Consider the following 22,885-nt stretch of genomic DNA (forward strand, 5'->3'; position numbering starts at 1 on the left):
CGTTTGGGCAGTGAACCAGCGATGAGATCTCGTGCTCTCTGTGTCTCTCTGCCTTTCAGATAAATAAACACATTTTTAAAACTTTTCTGTTTCTTCTTGACTGAGTTTTGTGCACTTGTGTCTTTCTAGGGGTTTGCTGTTTTGCGAGCTTGTCTAATCTGTCGACATTGTGTCATAGTCATCGTTTTCCTTCATAATCCTTTGAGTTTTTGAAGGATGACTGGTGATCTGTATACTTTTCTGATTCTTGGTAATTTGTGTCGTGTCTCTGTTGGTCATTTCTAGCTGAGGGTTTTGGTACAGTTTTGCTGTTTCCTAAGAACCAACTTACGACTTCATGCTTTTTTCTCCCTCTGTTTCTTGTTCTTATTTCTGCTTCTCATCTTTATTTCCATCTTTGCTTGCTTTTTACCCAATTTTTTTTATTAAAGTGCAGCTTAGGTTATTATTTATGACAGTTTATAGTAAATCTAGCTGTTTAAAAGTTTAAATATACCTCCGTACGCTGTTTTAGTTGGGTCTGTGAACATATTGTTCGAGTATTCACTCAGTTTCATCCATATTCTTTTTTTTTTTTTTTAGCATTTATTTTTACTTGAAAGGCAGGGTGTTGGAGAGAGTGTTCTGTTTGCTGGTTCACTCCCCAGATCACTGCTGGAGCCAGATCTCGGCCAAGCTGAATCTAGGAGGCTGGAACTCCCATCCAGGTCTCCCACACTGGTAGCAGAGATGCAGGTACTTGAGCCGTATTCTGCTGCTCCCCAGGAACATGAGCAGGGAGCAGCGAGGACGTGACCTGGTGCTCCCATGTGGGATGGTGGCAGCTCAGGCTGTGGCTTAACCTGCTGCACCACAACACAGGCTCCACAGTTTCATCTATATTCTATTCTAGTTTCTCTTTTGGTTTCTTCTTTGGTATATGGGGATATTAGAATTGTATTGTTTAATTTCCAGATATTTAGGGATTTTCCAAATGGTTTATAGTTCAGTTTTGTGTTAGAGAAAGTGATTTAAATGGATTTATTGTGACTGATAACAGACTAGTACATTTTTTTATGCTGGGAAGTGTTCCATGTGTGCTTGAAAGAATAACGGGTGTTCTGCCTCTGCTTGGCAGAGCGTTTTGTAAATACCATCAAGTCAGCTTGGTTACTAGTGGTGTTCAAGTCTCCTGTGCTGACTGCTGTCTGGCTGTTTTGTCAGTTATTGAGAGTCAAATACTTTAATTTTTAAAAACATATTTGAGGGACAGGTGTTACCGCATAGCAGATTAAGTTGCTCTCAGAGCATCTGGTTCCAACCTTAGCTACTCCGCTTGCTAGCCAGCTTCTTGGGAGGCCCAAGTAGTTTGGTCACTGCCACCCTTGGGAGACCAAGGAGCTTCAGGCTGTTGCTGGCTTTTGGGGAGTGAACCAGTACATAGAAGATCTCTTTCTCTTCCTGCTTTTCAAATAAAGGTAAATAAATAAACATTAAAAATTTATTTGAGAGACAGAAAGAGGGAGAGAGTGAGAAACTATGTGTGCGTGTGTGTGCCTGCACGCGTCTTTTTCTGCTGGTTCATCCCCAGATGCCCTCAGTGACTGGAGCTGGACCGGGCTGGAGCCAAGAGTTGGGAAAGTGAGTCCAGGTCTCCCACACATGTGGGTGACAGGGCCCCAAACACACGAACTGTCCACTGCTGCCTCCTAAGATGTGCTTTGGTAGGATCCTGACTGGTGTCTGTTACGGTGTAACGTCCGTGTCCTGTCTCACTGCTGTCTGTCTGTGCAGTGACTCTGGTGTCTATTACGGGTGTAACCTCCGTGTCCTGTCTCACTGCTGTCTGTGCAGTGACTCTGGTGTCTGTTACGGTGTAACCTTCATGTCCTGTCTCACTGCTGTCTGTCTGTGCAGTGACTCTGGTGTCTATTACGGGTGTAACCTCCGTGTCCTGTCTCACTGCTGTCTGTCTGTGCAGTGACTGGTGTCTATTACGGGTGTAACCTCCGTGTCCTGTCTCACTGCTGTCTGTGCAGTGACTCTGGTGTCTATTACGGGTGTAACCTCCGTGTCCTGTCTCACTGCTGTCTGTCTGTGCAGTGACTGGTGTCTGTTATGGGTGTAACCTCCGTGTCCTGTCTCACTGCTGTCTGTCTGTGCAGTGACTGGTGTCTGTTATGGGTGTAACCTCCGTGTCCTGTCTCACTGCTGTCTGACTGTGCAGTGACTGGTGTCTGTTACGGGTGTAACCTTCATGTCCTGTCTCACTGCTGTCTGTGCAGTGACTCTGGTGTCTATTACGGGTGTAACCTCCGTGTCCTGTCTCACTGCTGTCTGTCTGTGCAGTGACTGGTGTCTGTTACGGGTGTAACCTCCGTGTCCTGTCTCACTGCTGTCTGACTGTGCAGTGACTGGTGTCTATTACGGGTGTAACCTCCGTGTCCTGTCTCACTGCTGTCTGACTGTGCAGTGACTGGTGTCTGTTACGGGTGTAACCTTCATGTCCTGTCTCACTGCTGTCTGTGCAGTGACTCTGGTGTCTGTTACGGGTGTAACCTCCGTGTCCTGTCTCACTGCTGTCTGTCTGTGCAGTGACTGGTGTCTGTTACGGGTGTAACCTCCGTGTCCTGTCTCACTGCTGTCTGACTGTGCAGTGACTCTGGTGTGTATTACAGGTGTAACCTTCATGTCCTGTCTCACTGCTGTCTGTCTGTGCAGTGACTCTGGTGTGTATTATGGGTGTAACCTCCGTGTCCTGTCTCACTGCCGTCTGTGCAGTGACTGGTGTCTGTTACGGTGTAACCTCCATGTCCGGTCTCACTGCTGTCTGTGCAGTGACTGGTGTCTGTTATGGGTGTAACCTCCGTGTCCTGTCTCACTGCTGTCTGTCTGTGCAGTGACTCTGGTGTGTATTACAGGTGTAACCTCCGTGTCCTGTCTCACTGCTGTCTGTGCAGTGACTGGTGTCTATTACGGGTGTAACCTCCGTGTCCTGTCTCACTGCTGTCTGTCTGTGCAGTGACTCTGGTGTCTGTTACGGGTGTAACCTCCGTGTCCTGTCTCACTGCTGTCTGACTGTGCAGTGACTCTGGTGTCTGTTACGGGTGTAACCTCCGTGTCCTGTCTCACTGCTGTCTGACTGTGCAGTGACTCTGGTGTGTATTACGGGTGTAACCTCCGTGTCCTGTCTCACTGCTGTCTGTCTGTGCAGTGACTGGTGTGTATTACGGGTGTAACCTCCGTGTCCTGTCTCACTGCTGTCTGTCTGTGCAGTGACTCTGGTGTCTATTACGGGTGTAACCTCCGTGTCCTGTCTCACTGCTGTCTGTGCAGTGACTGGTGTCTGTTACGGGTGTAACCTTCATGTCCTGTCTCACTGCTGTCTGTGCAGTGACTCTGGTGTCTGTTACGGTGTAACCTCCGTGTCCTGTCTCACTGCTGTCTGTCTGTGCAGTGACTGGTGTCTATTACGGGTGTAACCTCCGTGTCCTGTCTCACTGCTGTCTGTCTGTGCAGTGACTGGTGTCTGTTACAGGTGTAACCTCCGTGTCCTGTCTCACTGCTGTCTGTGCAGTGACTGGTGTCTATTACGGGTGTAACCTCCGTGTCCTGTCTCACTGCTGTCTGTCTGTGCAGTGACTCTGGTGTCTATTACGGGTGTAACCTCCGTGTCCTGTCTCACTGCTGTCTGACTGTGCAGTGACTCTGGTGTGTATTACGGGTGTAACCTCCGTGTCCTGTCTCACTGCTGTCTGTGCAGTGACTGGTGTCTGTTACGGGTGTAACCTTCATGTCCTGTCTCACTGCTGTCTGTGCAGTGACTGGTGTCTGTTACGGGTGTAACCTCCGTGTCCTGTCTCACTGCTGTCTGTGCAGTGACTGGTGTCTGTTACGGGTGTAACCTCCGTGTCCTGTCTCACTGCTGTCTGTCTGTGCAGTGACTGGTGTCTGTTACAGGTGTAACCTCCGTGTCCTGTCTCACTGCTGTCTGTCTGTGCAGTGACTGGTGTCTATTACGGGTGTAACCTCCGTGTCCTGTCTCACTGCTGTCTGTGCAGTGACTCTGGTGTCTGTTACGGGTGTAACCTCCGTGTCCTGTCTCACTGCTGTCTGTCTGTGCAGTGACTCTGGTGTCTGTTACGGGTGTAACCTCCGTGTCCTGTCTCACTGCTGTCTGTGCAGTGACTGGTGTCTGTTACGGGTGTAACCTCCGTGTCCTGTCTCACTGCTGCTGTCTGTGTTACTTGCTGCTCACCTTGATCCTTCTGTGCAGTTGCTCTGTTGAGGGTGGGGCCTGGGGCCTGGTGCCCCATCCCCCTCTGCCTCTCTCTCAGGTGTTCTGCAGTGGGTGTTATAGTCATCGCACACTAGCATGAGCTAGTGTGATTTTTCAGTGAAATATGTGCTGGAAAACAGATAAGGTATAGGCATTTAGAAAGCATAGAGGTTCTGGTGAACTGTTAACTTTGGTTTCTGAAGTGGGTAAGAGAATTTTTATATATATTACTTCACAGTTCTTACTGTTATTGTTCCTTGATCTTTTCGATAACACTGGAAGTGTTGGCCTCACACTGCAGATCCGTGTATGCGGCTTAGCTGATAAAAGTGTGTCCCGTCTGACGTGGTTTTAAGTGAGAGTTCTGTGATAATAGATGATGGCCTTTGAACTTCAGGTTCCTAGAGAAAAATCCTTCACAGCACCATTGAGACAGATGAAGGCATCCTGTGCGTACGAATTGTGAGACGTGTTGAGAACATCCGAAAAAAAATGTGTATAGTTTCCCCCCGGGAGCACCTGGGGTTTACTTTCTTGTACCTGGCTGCTGAAGTGGCCTACAGGAATTTGGGCTCCTAAATGGTTATCATTAGTTTTTTTCTGCTGTTATGCAAATTGTTGTTTTTCATAAAGATGTATAAATAAAAAGGAAGCCATCAGTTAGGAGTGGACGTTTACCCGTCTTTGTGCCGGAGCTTGCTGTGTTTGGGGAAAACAGCCCTCTGGGGTACTTAGCAGCAGTTCCCTTGGTGTCTTAGGACGGCAGAGCTGCTGAAGAAGTGGCGCTGTGGAGAAGAGAAGCGGTTTGCTCAGGTCGCTTTTGACCCCTCCTGGTCTTCCTCCTCACAGCTGAAGTGCTGCTGCTTCCCTAGCCTAGCCGCCTGAGCGCCTTGCTTGAATGTGGCCCCAAGGGAGCATGTGGAGACCAGCCTACCTGTTGGAGACGTGGGGCTGTGGTGTAGCCGGCAGACGAGGCCAGAGGGACAGCTGTGTGCGGCCCGTGTTTCCACCCTGCAGCGAGAGTCTGTTTAGCTCATAGCGCAGAGATCTTGCCTCTTAGAAGTGACTTTCTTTTTCACTTTGTCTTCTGCTGTTTGGCCAGTTTTTGCACTTTTCCTTTCACATTTTTATGATATAACTTTCAGCATATCATTTTAGCTGCTTTAATTTAATTTTCTAGCTGTTCATCACTAGGGTAACTTTCAGTTTTTGTAAAATCTTAAGGTCTGGACATTTTTAAAGATCAGAATTGTTTGTGCTGTTATGAGAGGCAAGTATTAAGTACAGAAGTTGATAGCAGGGGCGTTGTCACCACTGTGACGTCACAATTTCTGTGTATGTGGTATTTTAAATGAATAATTGTCTTTTGTCAGGGACAGCACACTTAAAGGCTCTGTGATCAGTGTTTGGGGACCGTAAGCTCTAGGTCTTTGTCACAGCTACTCTGATGCGTAGACCAAAAGCAGCAGGGGACAGCGCACAAGCAGTGGAAGCTGTGGATCTGGGTTTGTGTATGAAAGAAATGATGTCCCCTGAGGACTCCTTCAGTATCGTAAGGGTGTAGTAGGCAGCTGCCTATGTTTCTTGGCCTAAAATAGGAAGATAGAAATCTTGGAAATGAAGTTTATGTTTCATTTGCTTGACTGTTAAGGTTTTAATTAATTATGTGGTCAATGAATCAAGTCGTCTTTTGAAATTGTCTCCCTGGTGTTCAGTAGGTAGTGTGCTACAGTGAACATCCTGATTTCTAGTGACTTGGCACATCTGTGTGTGAGGTTAGACCCCCGAGCATGGAGGCAGTTGAGCTTATGTTGTTCCTTTTGATCCTCTTGTTAATTTTCATTCCTCATTTATTTTATTTTGTGTTCTTGGAGTATTTGCTTAATATCTTAGCAGTGTGACAAAGTGTTGTGCACCTGAGGGTTATCAGGCTGTAGACTTGAAGGGTGACTTAGAGCTCTAGCCCCCCCCCCCCCCCCCCATGGTGGTTTCAGGTGTGACCAGGTGTTACTAAGGCTGATGTTGACTGACCGGCAGTACCTGGTTGTCAGCTCAGAGGCCACAGCAGACAGGTGGAGCTGCCATGCCCCTGGCAGTGCCGGCCCGTGCTGTCTCAGGCCTGCCGTCTTTCCAGAGGTGTATGCTGAGCCTTTGTGGGTCTGGAACTGCCAGTTTGGCAGACTGGCCTCAGCTGAGAAGGGCCACTGGTATCACGGAGAGACCGGGTCCCGTTCCAGATTTCTCCTACAGATCCTTTAGTGAATCACACATAGTTGAATTAATGTTTATACAAAGAGACTTATCTGTAGATTTTAGGTTGAGTTAATCTGAGTGACATGTTTCTAAATTTATTGGTAAAATTTGTGTCTTCAAGTTCTGTGAGTATTAAGTTGGATCACTTTTACTGACCTTGTTTTCTGGGCCAAGGTCATACTGTCATTGTGATTCATGAAGGAGTGCATTGAAGATCACTGATGGTTGTTTTATCATAAACGTTTCCCCTTGAACAGTGACAGCTGTGATAATATTGCCACAGTTTTATCTCTGGATTTTAGCAGCTTATTAGAAGATAAAAAGATTTATTTATTTGAAAGAGTTACACATTACACGGAGAGAGAAGGAGAGACAGAGAGAGAGGTCTTCCATCCACTGGTTCACTCCCCAGTTGGCTGCAACGGCCAGAGCTGCGCCAGGAGCCAGGAGCTTCCTCCGGGTCTCCCACACGGGTGCAGGGGCCCAAGGGCTTGGGCCATCTTCTGCTACTTTCCCAGGCCATAGCAGAGAGCTGAATCAGAAGTGGAACATCTGGGAGTTGAACTGGTGCCCAGATGGGATGCTGGCACTGCAGGCGGAGAATTACCTGCTATGCCACAGCGGTGGTCCCTGAAGTATTTCATAAACACCAGCTCTGATATGAAAATTGAAAGTCCAGTATAGAAATTGATGGAGGGCCAGTGCTGTGGTGCAGCGGGTTAAAGCCCTGGCCTGAAGCGCCGGCATCCCACATGGACTCTCGTTCAAGTCCCGGCTGCTCCACTTCTGATCCAGCTCTCTGCTGTGGCCTGGGAAAGCAGTAGAAGATGACCCAAGTCCTTGGGCCCCTGCACCCACGTGGGAGACCTGGAGGAAGCTCCTGGCTCCTGGCTTCGGATCAGCGCAGCTCTGGCCATTGTGGCCAATTTGGGAGTGAACCAGCGGATTAAAGGCTTCTGTCTCTGTCTCTGCCTTTCTCTGAAACTCTGTCTTTAAAATAAATAAACTAAGTCTTTAAACAAATGATGGAATTCATTCAGTTGGTTTTCGCTTCTCTTTTTTTTTTTTTTTTTTTTGACAGGCAGAGTGGACAGAGAGAGAGAGAGAGACAGAGAGAAAGGTCTTCCTTTGCCGTTGGTTCACCCTCTAATGGCCGCCGCGGTAGCGCGCTGCGGCCGGCGCACCGCGCTGTTCCGATGGCAGGAGCCAGGTGCTTCTCCTGGTCTCCCATGGGGTGCAGGACCCAAGCACTTGGGCCATCCTCCACTGCACTCCCTGGCCACAGCAGAGAGCTGGCCTGGAAGAGGGGCAACCGGGACAGGACCGGTGCCCCGACCGGGACTAGAACCCGGTGTGCCGGCGCCGCAAGGCGGAGGATTAGCCTGTTGAGCCACGGCGCCGGCTCGCTTCTCTTTTTTTTCGAGAGCTAGTGATTGTTAAATTTTGTCTTATAGGACAGATTGACTTCATGTCACAGGTTTTTTTTTCCCCTTATAAGAGAAACTTTAGTTGTAAAAGCAGTCTTTTCTGTGTTTAACCAAGTAGCACTATGCTGTGCCATCCCTAGGTTTGAGTTCTGGGAAGATTTTGAGGACGAGCACGGCAAAGGGAGAGAGAATGGCTACCAGAGTCTTCACAAGGTGCTGGAGCCGTTCCTTCTGCGCAGAGTCAAGAAGGACGTGGAGAAGTCCCTGCCTGCCAAGGTGGAGCAGATCCTGCGGGTGGAGATGTCGGCCCTGCAGAAGCAGTACTACAAGTGAGCGAGGCCTTGCTGGGCCGGGCCGGGGGCGGAGTGGGCCCTGTGAAGCCCTTAGGTGGCTGATTGTTGGAGTCTCAAGTCTGAGGCTGGCCCCTGACCAGCAGGGGCCAGTACAGACCCTCCCCGACAAGGCGAGCGGGAAGGGTAAGGTCGACGGGGGAGGAGCACGCACAGCACCCGTGAGTTCTGTCGAAGCAGGAACCGCTTTGTTGAAGAAGTGTGCAGGCTTAGGAAGCTGACGAAGGACATGTGCAGTAGGGGAGCCAATCAGAGAAAAGGTCACGCAGGCACGGGTGGACCACGCACAGGGGCACCTTAAGCAAAGTATAGGGATCACGCACTGTCCACGTGTCTGGAACTAAAGCGACCTATCCCTGCCGGTGGTCTGATCTTACGTAGCTTACCCGTGGCAGCCGCAGACACGCCCCTGGAGGTTTTAGGTAATGCCCAGCCGGTGGTTGTCATTGAAGCCGAGTTCAACAGCAGTTCATGTGTGGTCATAACAAAGAACAAGCTTTGTTACTGCTTGTCCAGTTGGGTGAGAGTTTGCTGCACTGTCTGAGAAGTTTGAAGTATATGTTCATTCTTCATGCTAGTCCCTCTGAAATACACGGGCTTATTGTATCTGTTCGTGATGCTGCTTGTCATGCCCAGTCCCATAGTAGCGTCCTGGCGTCTAGGCCGCGCTCTACTCCTGATTCTGGAGTGCTGCGAGGCAGTGGTAACTCCAGCACTGGGGTCCTTGCCAGCCGTGTGCATTGTCGGCTCCTGGCTTCAGCCTGACGCAGCTCCCGCTGTGTGGGCATGTGGGGAGTCAGCCAGCAGATGCAGGATCTCTCAGTTTCTTGTTCTCTCTCTCTCTGTCACTCTGCCTCTTTAATAAATAAGTAATAAATAAATAAAAACCTAAACATTGCATCTTATTTCTTTGTTCTCGTTCATTACTTCATCAGTGCTGTCTAACCGCTGTTTCTTACAGCATTTACATTGTGTTGGTTGAATAAGTAAACCAGAGGGGATTTAAAGTTACATGGGAAGGTGACGTGTAGGCTATGTGCAAGTACTACACCATTTTATACAGGGACATGAGCATCTACAAATACCTAGGGTGACTGTGTGCTGTAGAGATTTTATTTGCCCTCACTGGTCTTAAACCTAAGCTAAAAACCCACTTCTCAACTACATTAATGTAATTCATTAGATACACACAGTAATCTTGGAATAACTGTGCCAGTACTACCACCAACAGTATGAATAATAGGAACAGAATTAAGATTTTCTCTAACAGTATTTCTTTGCTCTTCAGGGAAAATCCCACTAGAAATGGATTGGAGTCTGAAAGCCCTGGAGGTGGTTTTTCTTCTGTATGTTTAGAGCATTAATGGATACAAAGATTCATGTATTTTGATTTGTAGGGATTGCATTGTCAATGTTTTTTGTAATTAATGATATTTTAAAGTTACAGAAGACAAAGCCCCAAAGCCTGGTATGTTGTGAGAAACGTGGCTTCTGCCCTGCTCCTCCCAGTCTGGCCTCTCCTTCCCGTTGGTCGGTGTTGGTATTTCAGTGCTTATCCTTTCTTTGTGTTTAGCTTTTAAGTGTGAGCCAGTGCATTTTAATGTGCAGACTGCCCCTGGTAGGTAAGCAGGGCACCGCCTCCTTTTCTCCCTAGAGGCTGTGTACCAAGAGCCCTTCATGGTGGAGTGTGGAGGCACTCCTTCCAGCTGTGCGCTGTCCCATTTGTGGATCTGCGGGAGAGTTTATTCAGCCACTCCCCTGGGGTGGGCATTATGTTACCTCCAGTGGTTTGCTTCAAAAATAGGTTCCTAAGAGTATGATTGCTGGGAGAAGGGTAAAGAAATGTCACTACTCAGAAAAAAGTACTTGTAATATTTTGGTTTATAGTTAAGGATTATACTGGAATGTGTATGGAAATATATATATGTACTTTTCCTCCCCTCAGTCCAAACTTGACATCATGAGCATTTTGTCAAACTCTTTTTTTTTTTTTTAAGAACTATTTCATTTATTTGAAAGGCAGAGAGAGAAACACAGAAAAGAAAGAGATCTTCCATCTGCTGATTCACTCCCCAAATGGCTGCAATGGCCAAGGCTAGGCCAGGCTGAAGCCAGGAGCCTGGAACATCTTCCATGTCTCTCAGGGGGGTACAGGAACCCAAGCACTTGGGCCATCTTCCACTGCTTTCCTAGGTGCATTAATAGGGAGCTGGATTGGAAATGGAGGAGCCAGGACTTGAACCAGCGCCCATATGGGATGCTGATGCTGCAGGTGGAGGTTTAACCTACTATACCACAGCACTGGCCCCCATCATACTCTTCTACAACATTTAATATGGGCATATAACTTACGTCCTTATAATATAGCTTAATTTATTTAACTCATCTCTTACTGCTCAACAGCTTATTTCCCATCTTATGTTTTAATAAATAGTGTTTCAGTCTTATTTTCCAGATCTATAAATAGACAAACCACACTTTAGATAACTGTCAGTTACCTGAATATATACATACAAGCACCTGTGGAGTGTGCGCGTGCACAGGGAGAGAACGGGAGGGGGAAGCACCCAGTGGGGTCATTAACATTCCATATGACTGACATCTGATAGCAGGCAGGAGATGCAAAATAAAAATACTTGCTTGTTTGTTTCTCTTCAGTAACACTGCGTCTTCTTACAGTCTTGGAAGTCACAGGTCTGTTTTTGAACCTGGCAGCATCATTATTACTTTGATTCGCAGATGGATTCTGACCAGAAATTACAAGGCTCTGGCCAAAGGGACGAGAGGCAGCACGTCCGGCTTCCTTAACATTGTGATGGAGCTGAAGAAGTGCTGCAACCACTGTCACCTGATCAAGCCCCCCGAGGAGAGCGAACGGGAGAACGGCCAGGAGGTTCTGCTGGTGCGTCGTCCCCCTGCGAGCGTGGGCTCAGGCCGGCAGTTTCTGTAGATACTGTACTCAGATGCCCCTTCTCCTCTGTGATAACCCATCAGGGAGCATCACACGAAGATTTAGAAACACATGAGGAGAGTTACTTAATGAGAGAAATGTGGAAAGTGTGATTTCACAGATTCCAGGTTAAAGAACATCTCAGCAGTTGCTGGGTAGCTGGATGGTCGGGGAGCCAAACCCTGTACCGTCCACGAGAGGGTTTTAACAGATGGGAATTCTTCGAGTGTGAGGGCAGATGGAAGTGTGTGCTTGAAAGTAGTGATCAGAATGTCTGTTAACCCCTCAGTCCCTGATCAGGAGCAGCGGGAAGCTGATTCTGTTGGACAAGCTGTTGACAAGACTTCGGGAGAGGGGGAACAGAGTGCTTATCTTCTCTCAGATGGTGAGAATGCTGGATATCCTGGCCGAGTACCTGACCATCAAACACTATCCTTTCCAGGTAAGGTGGTTCAGAATCGGGCCTTTCTCTTACTGGGTTACATGCCCTGGTTGTTAAAGTAGAAAACTAAATTTTCTTACTTAAAAACGATTGAGATTAAGGGTCCAGGAGGGTGTCAGGTTTTCCTTCCATGCCCTTAGGCCCTTGCAAGGAAAACAGAGTTGGGGGGATAAGAAGATCATTTTTGGGAGGGTGGGTCGGGGAGGATGACAGAAAGGAGAATTGGGTAAGAATTGGATGGTGTCTTACAAGTCTGTGGTCAGAGTGGAGGGGAACGTGAAACTGACTGCAGAAGCCCAAATCCTGGAAAGAAAGAGACAGAGGCGGCAGTGTTACAGGTCCACCTCAGCGGTGAGCCTGGCTGGTGGGGCCCTCCCTGCAGAATTTCCGTCTGCACTCCCTTGCCTCCTGTGGGGAGGAGAGACTGTTCAATGTGATACTGCTGGATTCTGTCTGTGGGAAACTTTACCTCTGACCTATTCATAGGGCATGGACGAACGCGGCTTGCTTCTGCTCTTGGGGTAGTATTTTTTAAATGATTTTATTTTTGAGATTTATTTTCATCAGTCGTTTTTCTTTGTTAACTTTGAGTGGGTAGACCGTTCTGCCAACACTTGTCCTTACTCTGGTGTTGCAGAAATGTGAGGCCCAAGCACAGAGCGTCTGGAGGGCACTGCTGCAGCCTGGCGCCCTGGGTGGTCTTTGAACAGCTGCCTTGCAATGCAGCGCAGTGCTGCGCTTGTTTTTAAACTCACAGGACCGTTTTCCCTCTCATCGGTCTCTGTGAGCTTTCATTTCTAGGTCATCAAGAACGTATCCCGGTCCCCTCTTGGGAATTAGGCGTCCTCAGGTGTGGTAGTCAGCCTTTGTTCCTAGGAAACTCAGGTTTATTTGGCTCACAGTTTGGAGGCTCAGGGCCAAGGTCAGATGGCTCCACTGGGTTAATGGCCTACGCGAGGGATCCCGGGGCCAGCCGGGAAGCACGGAGCAGCTGGGCCCGTCTCGGGCTTTTGCACCCAGCCTGTCATGCAAGCTGCCTTCTGAGGGGGCCCTCCCGAGCACCATGACTGGGTCACGTCTCCACCCTTGGATGCCATTAACTCAGGACTTTGGGTTTAAACGTCGGCAGGAGGTTGGGGCCAAATCCTGTTCATGCTGATAGCCAGGCCCCTCCTGCGTGACCGTGAGTTTTCAGTCAATGCCGTGGTGCTTCGGCTGGAGGGAAAACTACAAGTATACCATTGAGGTTTTCTGTTGTGATGTGCAGCTGTGCGCTGGCCTGTGGCTGTGTGTGGAACTCAAGTGAGAAGGGAGAAAGGGGCTTCCCGTGCGTGAGTTTGCCTGGGTGCAGGCAGCCGTGTGGATCTGGTGCACGGGTCCAGGGAGATAGAGGTCCTTCCCAAGGCTGCCTGCTGCCAGCCAGTCACTTTTGGGACACTCTTGCCTTCTGTAAATTGAGGGGATATTTTGTTCATCTCAGTTGGTGTTTGTGAGGGATGAGAGATGCAAATGATTTTAAATCGTGAGAAATTCTTGATATATCCTGTACGTGGGTAGTAATTCTTTAGTGTTTGTTTCACATACTAGTTGGTTTCCCTGTGATGTCATTTTGTACCAAGAGCTGACCCATGCTCTGATCAGCGTTGTGAGCGCTGGGCAGTGCCAGTGGCTCTCTTGAAGCTGTGGCACAGGTCGCTGGTTTCAGAGGGTGATTTTTGGAAAATTTTTTTTTTTTAAATCTTTTTTTTTTTTTTTTTTTTGGACAGGCAGAGTGGATCAGAGTGGATAGCGACAGAGAGAAAGGTCTTCCTTTTTGCCATTGGTTCACCCTCCAATGGCCGCTGCAGACGGCGCATCTCACTGATCCGAAACCAGGAGCCAGGTGCTTCTCCTGGTCTCCCATGCGGGTGCAGGGTCCAAGGACTTGGGCCATCCTCCACTGCCTTCCCGGGCCACAGCAGAGAGCTGCCCTGGAAGAGGGGCAACCGGGATAGAACCGGCGCCCTGACCGGGACTAGAACCCGGTGTGCCGGCGCCGCAAGGCAGAGGATTAGCCTGTTAAGCCACGGCGCCGGCCCTATATCATCATTTTTTAACATTTTCAATATTTCTGCAAAGTGTTTTCCAAACCAAATTTCATAAGTAATGTTTTTGGTTTAGTAATAGTGGTGCTTTCTGTCCCACTGGGGGAGAAGTATCATTGTTTGCAGGAGCTAATTACTAAGGGGCCAGCATTACTACATCTTCATTTCTTCTGCACCAAAGTGTCAGAAGGAAGTCAAGCCTCCCAGCGTGGTTGGGTTTTCATCTCACTCCTGGTAGGTCCTGGCAGCCATTCTGATCTTTACAGACCTAGGAAGCCCTTTGGACCTGAGGCGTCTAACCTTGGGTTTGTAACTGGAGAGCAGGATCAAGTAGGGGTGTCCCTTGAACACTGCCCTTCAGGGCACTTGGCCGGTGCATTTGGTTATTTTTACCCAGTGGGTGTTGGGGTGATAAAGGTTGCACGGATGGTGTTCTGTTCAGAGTGTAGCTGGTGTTCCAACCTCATGGTCTCCCTTTGGTTTGTTTTCACAGCGTCTGGATGGTTCCATCAAGGGAGAAATACGGAAGCAGGCGCTGGACCACTTCAATGCAGATGGCTCTGAGGTACGTGCTGTTTGCACTGTAGGCCCGTGTCTTGGGCAGGTCTTTCCAGTTTGATGTGCTTGTTTCAGAAACAGTTTTGCAGTAGGCTTTCTGCCTGAAAAGGAAGTGAGAGACCCGCGATACAGAAAACACTGTTGTTTGTTGCCCCGAGCAGTGTGCACGTGCTCATGCCCCGGTTTGATGAGTCACGGAGGACTTCACTGGTGGCTTTTGTGGCGTGGAGGCGCAGCAAGGCCAGGGGAGGGGAGGGCCGGGGTTCACTTTGGCATCAGAGGGCTGTGATGCGCTCTGCTTGGTGACTAAGTGTTTTGTCATGGTTCCCATTTGTCAGACTCTGAGAGGAGGTGGCTCCTGTTCTCCCTTTGAGCAGCACCGAGTTCAGAGCCCTGAGTGTCCAGCTGGGATTTGCTGCTGTCCTTCTGTTTCGGGGTACATGGGAAGTGCTCGGGACAGATGAGAAAGTGAAGGACGTGCTAGTTTGTGCCCCTCAGAGTATCAGCCCCAGGGGTTTTCAGAGAAGTGGGAAAGGCCTGTGTGAACAAGACTACAGTGTTGTGGGGGTGGGGACGGCAGCTGTGGAGGGAGCCAGAGGAGAAGCGGAGTCCTTGGGGAGAGAGTCTGAATTTCTGGAGCCTTGCAGAGGAAACAGATCTGGCCTTCTGCCTTTGTGAGTGCTTTATCAGCTCTGTGCCTGTACTGGTTACCATAGAAGGCCACGCTGTCAGCTCTGTGCCTGTACTGGTTACCACAGAAGGCCACGCTGTCAGCTCTGTGCCTGTACCGGTTACCGCAGAAGGCCACGCTGTCAGCTCTGCGCCTGTGCTGGTTACCGCAGAAGGCCACGCTGTCAGCTCTGTGCCTGTACTGGTTACCACAGAAGGCCACGCTGTCAGCTCTGTGCCTGTACTGGTTACCACAGGAGGCCACGTTGTCAGCCCTGTGCCTGTACCGGTTACCGCAATAGGCCACGCTGTCAGCTCTGTGCCTGTACTGGTTACCACAGGAGGCCACGCGTCAGCTCTGTGCCTGTACTGGTTACCACAGGAGGCCACGCTGTCAGCTCTGTGCCTGTACCGGTTACCGCAATAGGCCACGCTGTCAGCTCTGTGCCTGTACTGGTTACCACAGGAGGCCACGCGTCAGCTCTGTGCCTGTACTGGTTACCACAGAAGGCCACGCTGTCAGCTCTGTGCCTGTACTGGTTACCACAGGAGGCCACGCGTCAGCTCTGTGCCTGTACCGGTTACTACAGAAGGCCACGCTGTCGGCTCTGTGCCTGTACTGGTTACTACAGAAGGCCACGCTGTCGGCTCTGTGCCTGTACTGGTTACTACAGAAGGCCACGCGTCAGCTCTGTGCCTGTACTGGTTACTACAGAAGGCCACGCGTCAGCCTGCCCCTCTGCAGACAGGGCTGCGTAGATTAGGGTGAGTTAGGCTGTGCTGTAGCTTCAAAGTTTGTTTTTCCTTTGCTAGGATGGAGAATGTCTGGCCTGTGGGCCTTTATAAGGCCCTTAGGATCATTTGGTCCGGTCCTGCCCAGGCAGCCATAGGCGGAACTCGAAAGTCAATATATAGCAGGCTGATTTTTTTAAGTTGATAATTTTGTATGGCCCACAATGATAGTATAAATATCCAAATGGCCCTTGGCAGAAAAAAGGTTCCCTACCTGTTTTAAAGGCTTGGGACATTAATCTTTTTTTTTTTTTTTTTTTTTTTAAAGAGACATAAATCTATTCAGAACCCAGGCTCTGAAATTGTTAAGGATAAGAGGAACTGAATTACTGAAAACATCTGTCTTCACCCACCTCCAGCCCAACTCCCAAGCCTTCTCCCTGTCTCTTCAACTGTGAGACCAGGGTGCTCCAGCTCCAGCTCCATGATCCCCACAGAGCCCTGATCAGGCTGCCTGGCGTGCAGGAAGCACTCCACAGATGGCAGCAGCTTGTGTGCAGTGCTGGGGGAGCCGGTGTCGTGTTCCCTGCCCTTAATTTTAAAAATAGTATGGGACATGTTTCATATTGCGTTTTCTCAGAAAGAAACTGAAGTTGCTTTTCCCCTCCTTGGCTGTATGGAACATGCAGGTTTTCTACCATTCTGTAGTTTTTGAAAGATTTTAAAAATTTAAATATTTATTATTTGAGAAAAATGTATATCATTTGGAAGATGGTGAAGATTTCAAAGAAGACAAGTTGTGTATGACCCTCACCGCTGGATGCTGTGTGCCCACGTGCTGAGGGTGTGGGTCCTTTCACACTGCCCCCCAGGCCCTGCCTCTCCTCACACGGTTACCTAATGGGGATCGTGTCGCATGTAGTTTTTTTTTGTCACCTTGTATTCAAAATTATACTTTGAGAATTTTCTCATGGCGTTTTATTTTACTCAGAATTTTAATTTCCAATATTTCTTCATGCCTTTGCCATATTTAACCGTTTTATTGGTGGGTATAGTCTAGAGGGTATAAGCATTCTAAGAAGATTTTGGACAAGTTTTTATAAATTACGGTCCCGAAACAATTTATATTCATATTGTTTGTGCAGTTATTCCTGTCTTACTTTGCCTTTGGAGTGCTGAGTTTCTTAGCATTTTTGTCAGTTTGATAGTAGCTGTAAGTACCGTAATTTGTGGTATCTGATGAAGAGTGACATTGAAGACTGTCTGTGGTGAGGGGGCACCTGGATCTGGGCTCGTCTTCAGAAGTGTTGCCGTGAACTGGGCGCCGTGCACCTCTGGCGCAGCGCGGAGCGTGGCGCTGCTGGGTCTCCTCCCGAGGACTGCGGGCTTTGTGTGTTCTGTGTGTTTCTGAGGCGCAGGGCTGTTGACCGTGACTGCTGATTAGCACGGGGAGGCCTTTCCGGCACACCTGTGTGTCTCTGTTAACTATGTCCACTTATTAAGATGGCACCCAACTCCTTGAGTGCTGAGTAAAAATCAAATTCTCTGAAAATAGAACTTGTTGGCATCCATTGTTTGATTATGTCTTTCTGCCGGCCCGCATATTTTTCTGAACTCTCAAAGTCAGGCAGGTATACCATGCCTGCCCAGTCTGTGCTGCTGTGGACACTGGAGTCTGTGGAGCGCCTGGGTCTGTGCCAGGCCGTGGCCTGCTCTGCCGTCCAGCAGCTCCACCATGGGACTTGCTGAGTGCGGTGTGGCCGCACTTCTCAGCGGCCTGACGGACGGATGGACGCTTACATCATCAGATGTCCTTGCTGTGCCCACCGCCATCCGTGGGATCATCTACCTTCCTCAGAAAATCAGCCACCTGCTGGAATGATCCCCAGGGTTGTTTTTTTTTTTTTTTTAATTAGGTAGAGTTACAGACAGACCGACAGAGAGAGAAAGGTCTTCCTTCCGTTGGTTCACTCTCCAAATGGCCGCATGGCTGGCGCTGCACCGATCCAAAGCCAGGAGCCAGGTGCTTCCTCCTGGTCTCCCATGCAGGTGCAGGGCCCAATCACTTGGGCCATCCTCCACCTCCTTCCCAGGCCACAGCAGAGAGCTGGACTGGAAGAGGAGCAACCGGGACTAGAACCCAGCGCCCATATGGGATGCTGGCACTGCAGGTGGAGGATTAACCAAGTGAGCCACGGCGCCGGCCCCATCCCCAGGGTTGTTAAGTGATGTTTTGAGGAGTTAACTTCTTAGATACTAGCTTTAGCCAGGAGTTAGCACTAATTCTGTCGCTCCCCTTGCCTTTTTTGGATTCTGTTCATTGCACTGATTCTTCCTCTTAATCAAATGAGAATTCCCTCTGCCATCAGATTCCTGTCCTTCTGTTAGCCTCCATAAGGTCTTGCATCCATCGTCTCTCACTTACTTACCTTCACACCTACAGGGGTTTCCAGGTATGTGGGCTTGTTGGACTGTGAGACTTCCTGGGTGGCTGTGCATAAGGCAGTGTGTTGTTGTGCGTTGTGTACAGGACTTCTGCTTCCTGCTGTCCACAAGGGCTGGCGGCTTGGGAATCAATTTGGCGTCTGCGGACACTGTCGTCATCTTCGACTCCGACTGGAACCCCCAGAACGACTTGCAGGCGCAAGCCCGGGCCCATAGGATTGGTCAGAAGAAGCAGGTCAGCGGGATGTGGGTGTGGGGCTCTGGGGTCTGTGTGTCTTTTCAGGGTGTTTGTAAAATGCTCTGTAGACCCACTCAGCCTGTTCCATTTGCCGCTCGCGTCAGTTTCTGCTTGGTAACTGGTCGGGAGAAGGAAGCTGCGTGTGGCCAGGCAGAACCTCTGAAGGGACTTCTGTCTCTCTGAAGAGTGCAGCACCAGTGTGATGCAGACTTAGACATGAACTTTTCCTCTGTTTTAGGATGCAGTTGTTAAATATTCTAACTTCATAGTGGTCTCTGTATTTTACGTGACGTTGCTAGCATTGGGGTGTGCTGGCAAACCGCACACTTGTGTCTTTTCTGTGTGAATCACAAGTCTGCTCCAGTCGTGGTTAACTTACACCTTTTGTCTTTGGCCAAAGATTCCGTTTCTGTGAAAATTTTCTGTCAAGGAAACTGAGTATTCAGCAAAATTTAAAAAATTCAAACAAGCCTGTAGGGAAGGCGTTTGGTGTGCAGTTAGGATACCACTTGGGATGCCCGCTTCCCTTACTGAAGTGCCTGGATTTGAGTCCTGGCCCTGCTTCCTGTTCCAGCGTCCTGCTTCTGGGTACCTTGGACAGCAGCAAATGGTGGTTCAGGTACTTGGTTGCTGTCCACGTGGGAGACCTGGGTTGAGTTCCTGGCTCCTGCTTCATGCTGGCCCAGTCCTGTTGCAGGCATCTGGACAGTGAACTAATGGATAGATATCTCTGTTTCTTTCAAATAAATGAGAATTTAAAAATTGAATTAGGCGGGACAGCACCCTTAGGGCAGCTTTGTTTAGAATGTTTCCGACGCAGGAGTGGGAGTGTGTGTGTGCCAGAGCGGCCTGGGATGGGGGCTCGCAGCGGGCTGTGCCCGAGGGGCACACCTTGCCGTCCCTTCCCCTTTCGGTTTGATGCAGGTAACGTTCTCCGTTTTATTTTCCGTCAGGCCTAAGCAAAACGCTTCTTTCCCTACAGGTAAATATTTACCGGTTAGTCACAAAGGGGACTGTGGAGGAAGAGATCATAGAACGGGCCAAAAAGAAGATGGTATTGGACCACCTGGTGATTCAGCGCATGGACACCACTGGCCGGACCGTCCTGGAGAACAACTCAGGGAGGTCCAAGTAAGTGCCAGAAGATGGGGAGGGAGGCACATTGGATGGATTTTGTGTCCGTGTTTGATAGAAGCCCTTCTGGTGACAGAGTTCTCTCCGTAAGCATTAATCCGTTCACGCCAGACCACAGCCACAGGAGGATGGCGTTGTCCCCTCCCTTTGCCGTCCTTGTTCCTCCTTTGGTTGCCTGTCAGCCGGTTGCCGCTGGGCCCTCTGGGCCTTGGATTTGACTTCCTGTGGGACTGTGCGCAGTGGCTGCACAGGGATGTGTGTTGGGTTTCAGCCCAGCGAGGTGTCATCTTTGACGTCTCTGCAAGGAGTCTCCACCAGGCTGAATTGGCAGCTGTTGTTTTTCTGGTAGTCACAGTTTTCTGTGGAGGTTTTTTTTTTTTTTCCGTTGACCGTGAGAGTAGAGAAAGCAAGCAGCAAAGGTTCCGTTGGCTTTAGGAGGATCCAGCCATTCCTGCCTGGGGTTCACGTCCTGAGGAGCTGGGAGTGGGTTCCCGGTGGGTTCAGGTGCGCTTTCCCCAGCAGAATGCATTCCCATAACTCATTCAGGAAAAGCTCTCTCCCTGTGGGCTGGAGGTGAGAAGGCCGAGCGTTCTCGGTTGCGTTCTGAGTCCGGGGCTGAGGCCTGCGTTCGTGGTGCTGTTGCCCTTGTTCTTGCTGAGCTGTGCCCTGGGCCAGCACAGGACAGTGGTGGGCTCTCTAGCCCTCTGCCCGTCTGCGCTGCTGCCGCAGGCCGGCGCTGGTGGACAGTGGAGCGCGCGAGGCCTGTTTTCTCGGGAGGAACTCAGATTTCTCTAGTCACTTGACCCTTGATGAAGGACAGGTGTTCTGAAGTGGAACTCCTCAGGAGTCACTGGACGTTACAGCTGCGTTTGCTTCTACAGCTCAAATCCTTTCAACAAAGAAGAGCTGACAGCCATTTTGAAATTTGGAGCAGAGGATCTCTTCAAAGAGCTGGAAGGGGAGGAGTCGGAGCCGCAGGTACCACCAGCAGGGAGAGTGTTCGCTGGGGAGTCCAGGTTCTGTCTGAGACTTCATAAACAGAGTCGTTACTTGAAGGGTGGAGTTTGTGTTGTCTTCTTATGCACCTGGAAGCTCCTAACTAATGGGAAAGAATGAATAGAGCGTTTGCGGATGCCTGTTCTGCCCTGCCCCCGGTGTTACTTCTTGCTGAGTTGTCGCCCATTGGCTTCGACAGCAGCCTGTAGCCTGTGGTGCGGAGGGTGTGGCGCGTTCACATGCTGCTGACTGTTGATCGTTTTCTTAAACCACGTTTGTGTTGCTTTTATTTTTTCAGGAAATGGATATAGATGAAATTTTACGCTTGGCCGAAACCAGAGAGAACGAAGTGTCGACGAGCGCGACAGATGAGCTTCTGTCCCAGTTTAAGGTGGGAGGGCCTCCACATCCATTCATTTCTTAATCCTTGCTGGTGTCTGTGCACTGTCTCTGCTAGGCGCTGCCTTGTCCTTTACCTGAACTCAGCCATGTTGTGAGTGTGGTTCTGGAGTGGAGGCCAGCCAGCCTGGTGTCGGTGGAAGGGGGCTGGGACTGGGGGTCCAGCAGGCTGTGTGGAGAACAGGAGAACCCTGAGGTGCTGCGTAGGATACCCACAACCCGTATTGGAGGGCCAGGCCCAGCCCTGGGGTTGCAGGCACTTGGGCAGTAGACCAGTGGATGAAAGGTCTCTGCCTTTCATGTATACACACACACACACACACACACACTCACTACGTGTATAAAGTGGATGGCAATGTGGTATAATGGGTTTGGCTGCTGCGTGCAGTGCCAGTATCCCATATGGGCGCTAGTTCAAGTCCTGGCTGCTCTGCTTCCTGTGCAGCCCCCTGCTAATGAGCCTGGGAAGGCAGTGGAATATGGCCCAGCCAGAGTCCTGGCCCAGCCCCGGCCATTGCAGCCATTTTGGGAGTGATCATCTCTCTTATCTTTCCCTCTCTCTATCTCTAACTTGCCTTTCAAACAAATAAAATAAATATTTAAAAAATTTTTAAAAATATATCTAAAAAGTTGAATGTCTAATTGTATGAATCAACAACATAAGCATATTTATGTCACTTTTCAGCATTTTTGCACGGCTGTTTTAAAAGATCAGGAGTAATTACAAATGCTAAGCTTGAGAGACTGATCAGATGATTCCTTCTTGAGCAATCTCAGAAATTTTGCTTCTTGTAACTTAAAATCTGTGAAAATCACAATGTCTTTGTTGGAAGTTAAAGAGTTAATTTTGACTGAAAGTGGGAAGTTGTTAATGGAATTCACTTTCAGTTCCAAATGACTTTGAAGGATGGAACCTCTAAAAGCTCTTTTGTAATTTTTTAAAAAAGATTTATTTATTTTGAAAGACAGATCTTCCATCATCTGGTTGATTCCCCAAATGCTGTGATAAGCCGGGCTGGGCCAGGCTGAAGTCAGGAGACAGGAGCCCCTTGCAGGTCTCCCACGTGTGTGCCAGGAACCCAAGTACTGAAGCTGTCGTCTGCCTTCCCAGGCACTTTAGTAGAAAGCTGAATCGGAAGCAGAGAAGCCTGGACTTGAGCCAGGCTCTCTGACTTAGGATGCTGTGGTGTGAAGTAGCAGCTTAGCCCACTGTGTCACAATGCCTGCCCATCCTGACGGGGTTAAAAGGCCAGTAGGGAGTTAGAAAAGGAGTGTGGATCCCAAATCTTGTCTGGAGGTTTGCATGCATCTGTGTAGCTGGAGTCTGCTTATCTCAGATTCGTACACTTAGATGGTTTCTCCCTGGAATGCATTCTGTGTTAGTACAAATCGCTGTCAGTGGTAAATAAAATTGAATGTGAAAGTAATAGAATATTTTTTCAAGTTTGTTTGAAGTTTTTTCCATTTTATGCTTTCATTTTTATTCCTGAGACTAAAGTGTGCCTTTGAGCATATGAAATCCTTACATAACTTAACTTTCATACTTTTGATGCAAACAATGAGGTATTGTGTTGGTTGGATGATACACACTGTTTCAAATGAATGCTGCTCAGTAACAGTTACAGAAATGAAAGTTTGTCATGGATTGTTATTAGGTATTGAACATTTTATCTAAATTAAAATTTCCTGTTAAAATTAAATTTCCTAGGTAAAATATAGATTAAATAAATCTTAAAGCCTTTAGTTTGTTTCTGTTTCCTTACTTTTTGGTAAAATTTCTGGTGAACTTGAGGGTTTGGCAGATTGGTTTTGGGTAGAGTAAAGGAAGCTGAGTGGGAAAGTGACTCTCTGGTTCTGTGACATCACAGGAGTGCTGCTCACGGTGTCTCGCGTCAGAAAGAGCACTGGGTGAGCTGGCGTTCCGGCAGACAGAGCTCGGAAAGAGTCGGT

The 22,885-nt window shown here is 49.0% G+C and overlaps 1 protein-coding gene across 5 annotated transcripts in view; it reads left to right on the plus strand.

Annotated features, from left to right (window-relative positions):
- Window positions 1-22,885, plus strand: part of CHD2 (chromodomain helicase DNA binding protein 2) — a 123,316-nt gene that overhangs the window by 55,791 nt on the left and 44,640 nt on the right. For 4 of the 5 annotated variants that reach the window (XM_062204932.1, XM_062204929.1, XM_062204930.1 and 1 more), the window contains 8 exons: window positions 8,079-8,267; window positions 11,028-11,190; window positions 11,528-11,680; window positions 14,258-14,329; window positions 18,254-18,403; window positions 19,389-19,537; window positions 20,422-20,518; window positions 20,835-20,927. In XM_062204932.1, coding sequence (XP_062060916.1) covers window positions 8,079-8,267; window positions 11,028-11,190; window positions 11,528-11,680; window positions 14,258-14,329; window positions 18,254-18,403; window positions 19,389-19,537; window positions 20,422-20,518; window positions 20,835-20,927 — 1,066 coding nt within the window. Of the gene's footprint in view, window positions 1-8,078; window positions 8,268-11,027; window positions 11,191-11,527; window positions 11,681-14,257; window positions 14,330-18,253; window positions 18,404-19,388; window positions 19,538-20,421; window positions 20,519-20,834; window positions 20,928-22,885 lie in introns of those variants that run through there. The other variant, XM_062204933.1, reaches the window with a different exon arrangement.

Source organism: Lepus europaeus, chromosome 11 (assembly GCF_033115175.1).
Source record: "Lepus europaeus isolate LE1 chromosome 11, mLepTim1.pri, whole genome shotgun sequence".
In the NCBI taxonomy this organism is placed as follows: domain Eukaryota; kingdom Metazoa; phylum Chordata; class Mammalia; order Lagomorpha; family Leporidae; genus Lepus; species Lepus europaeus.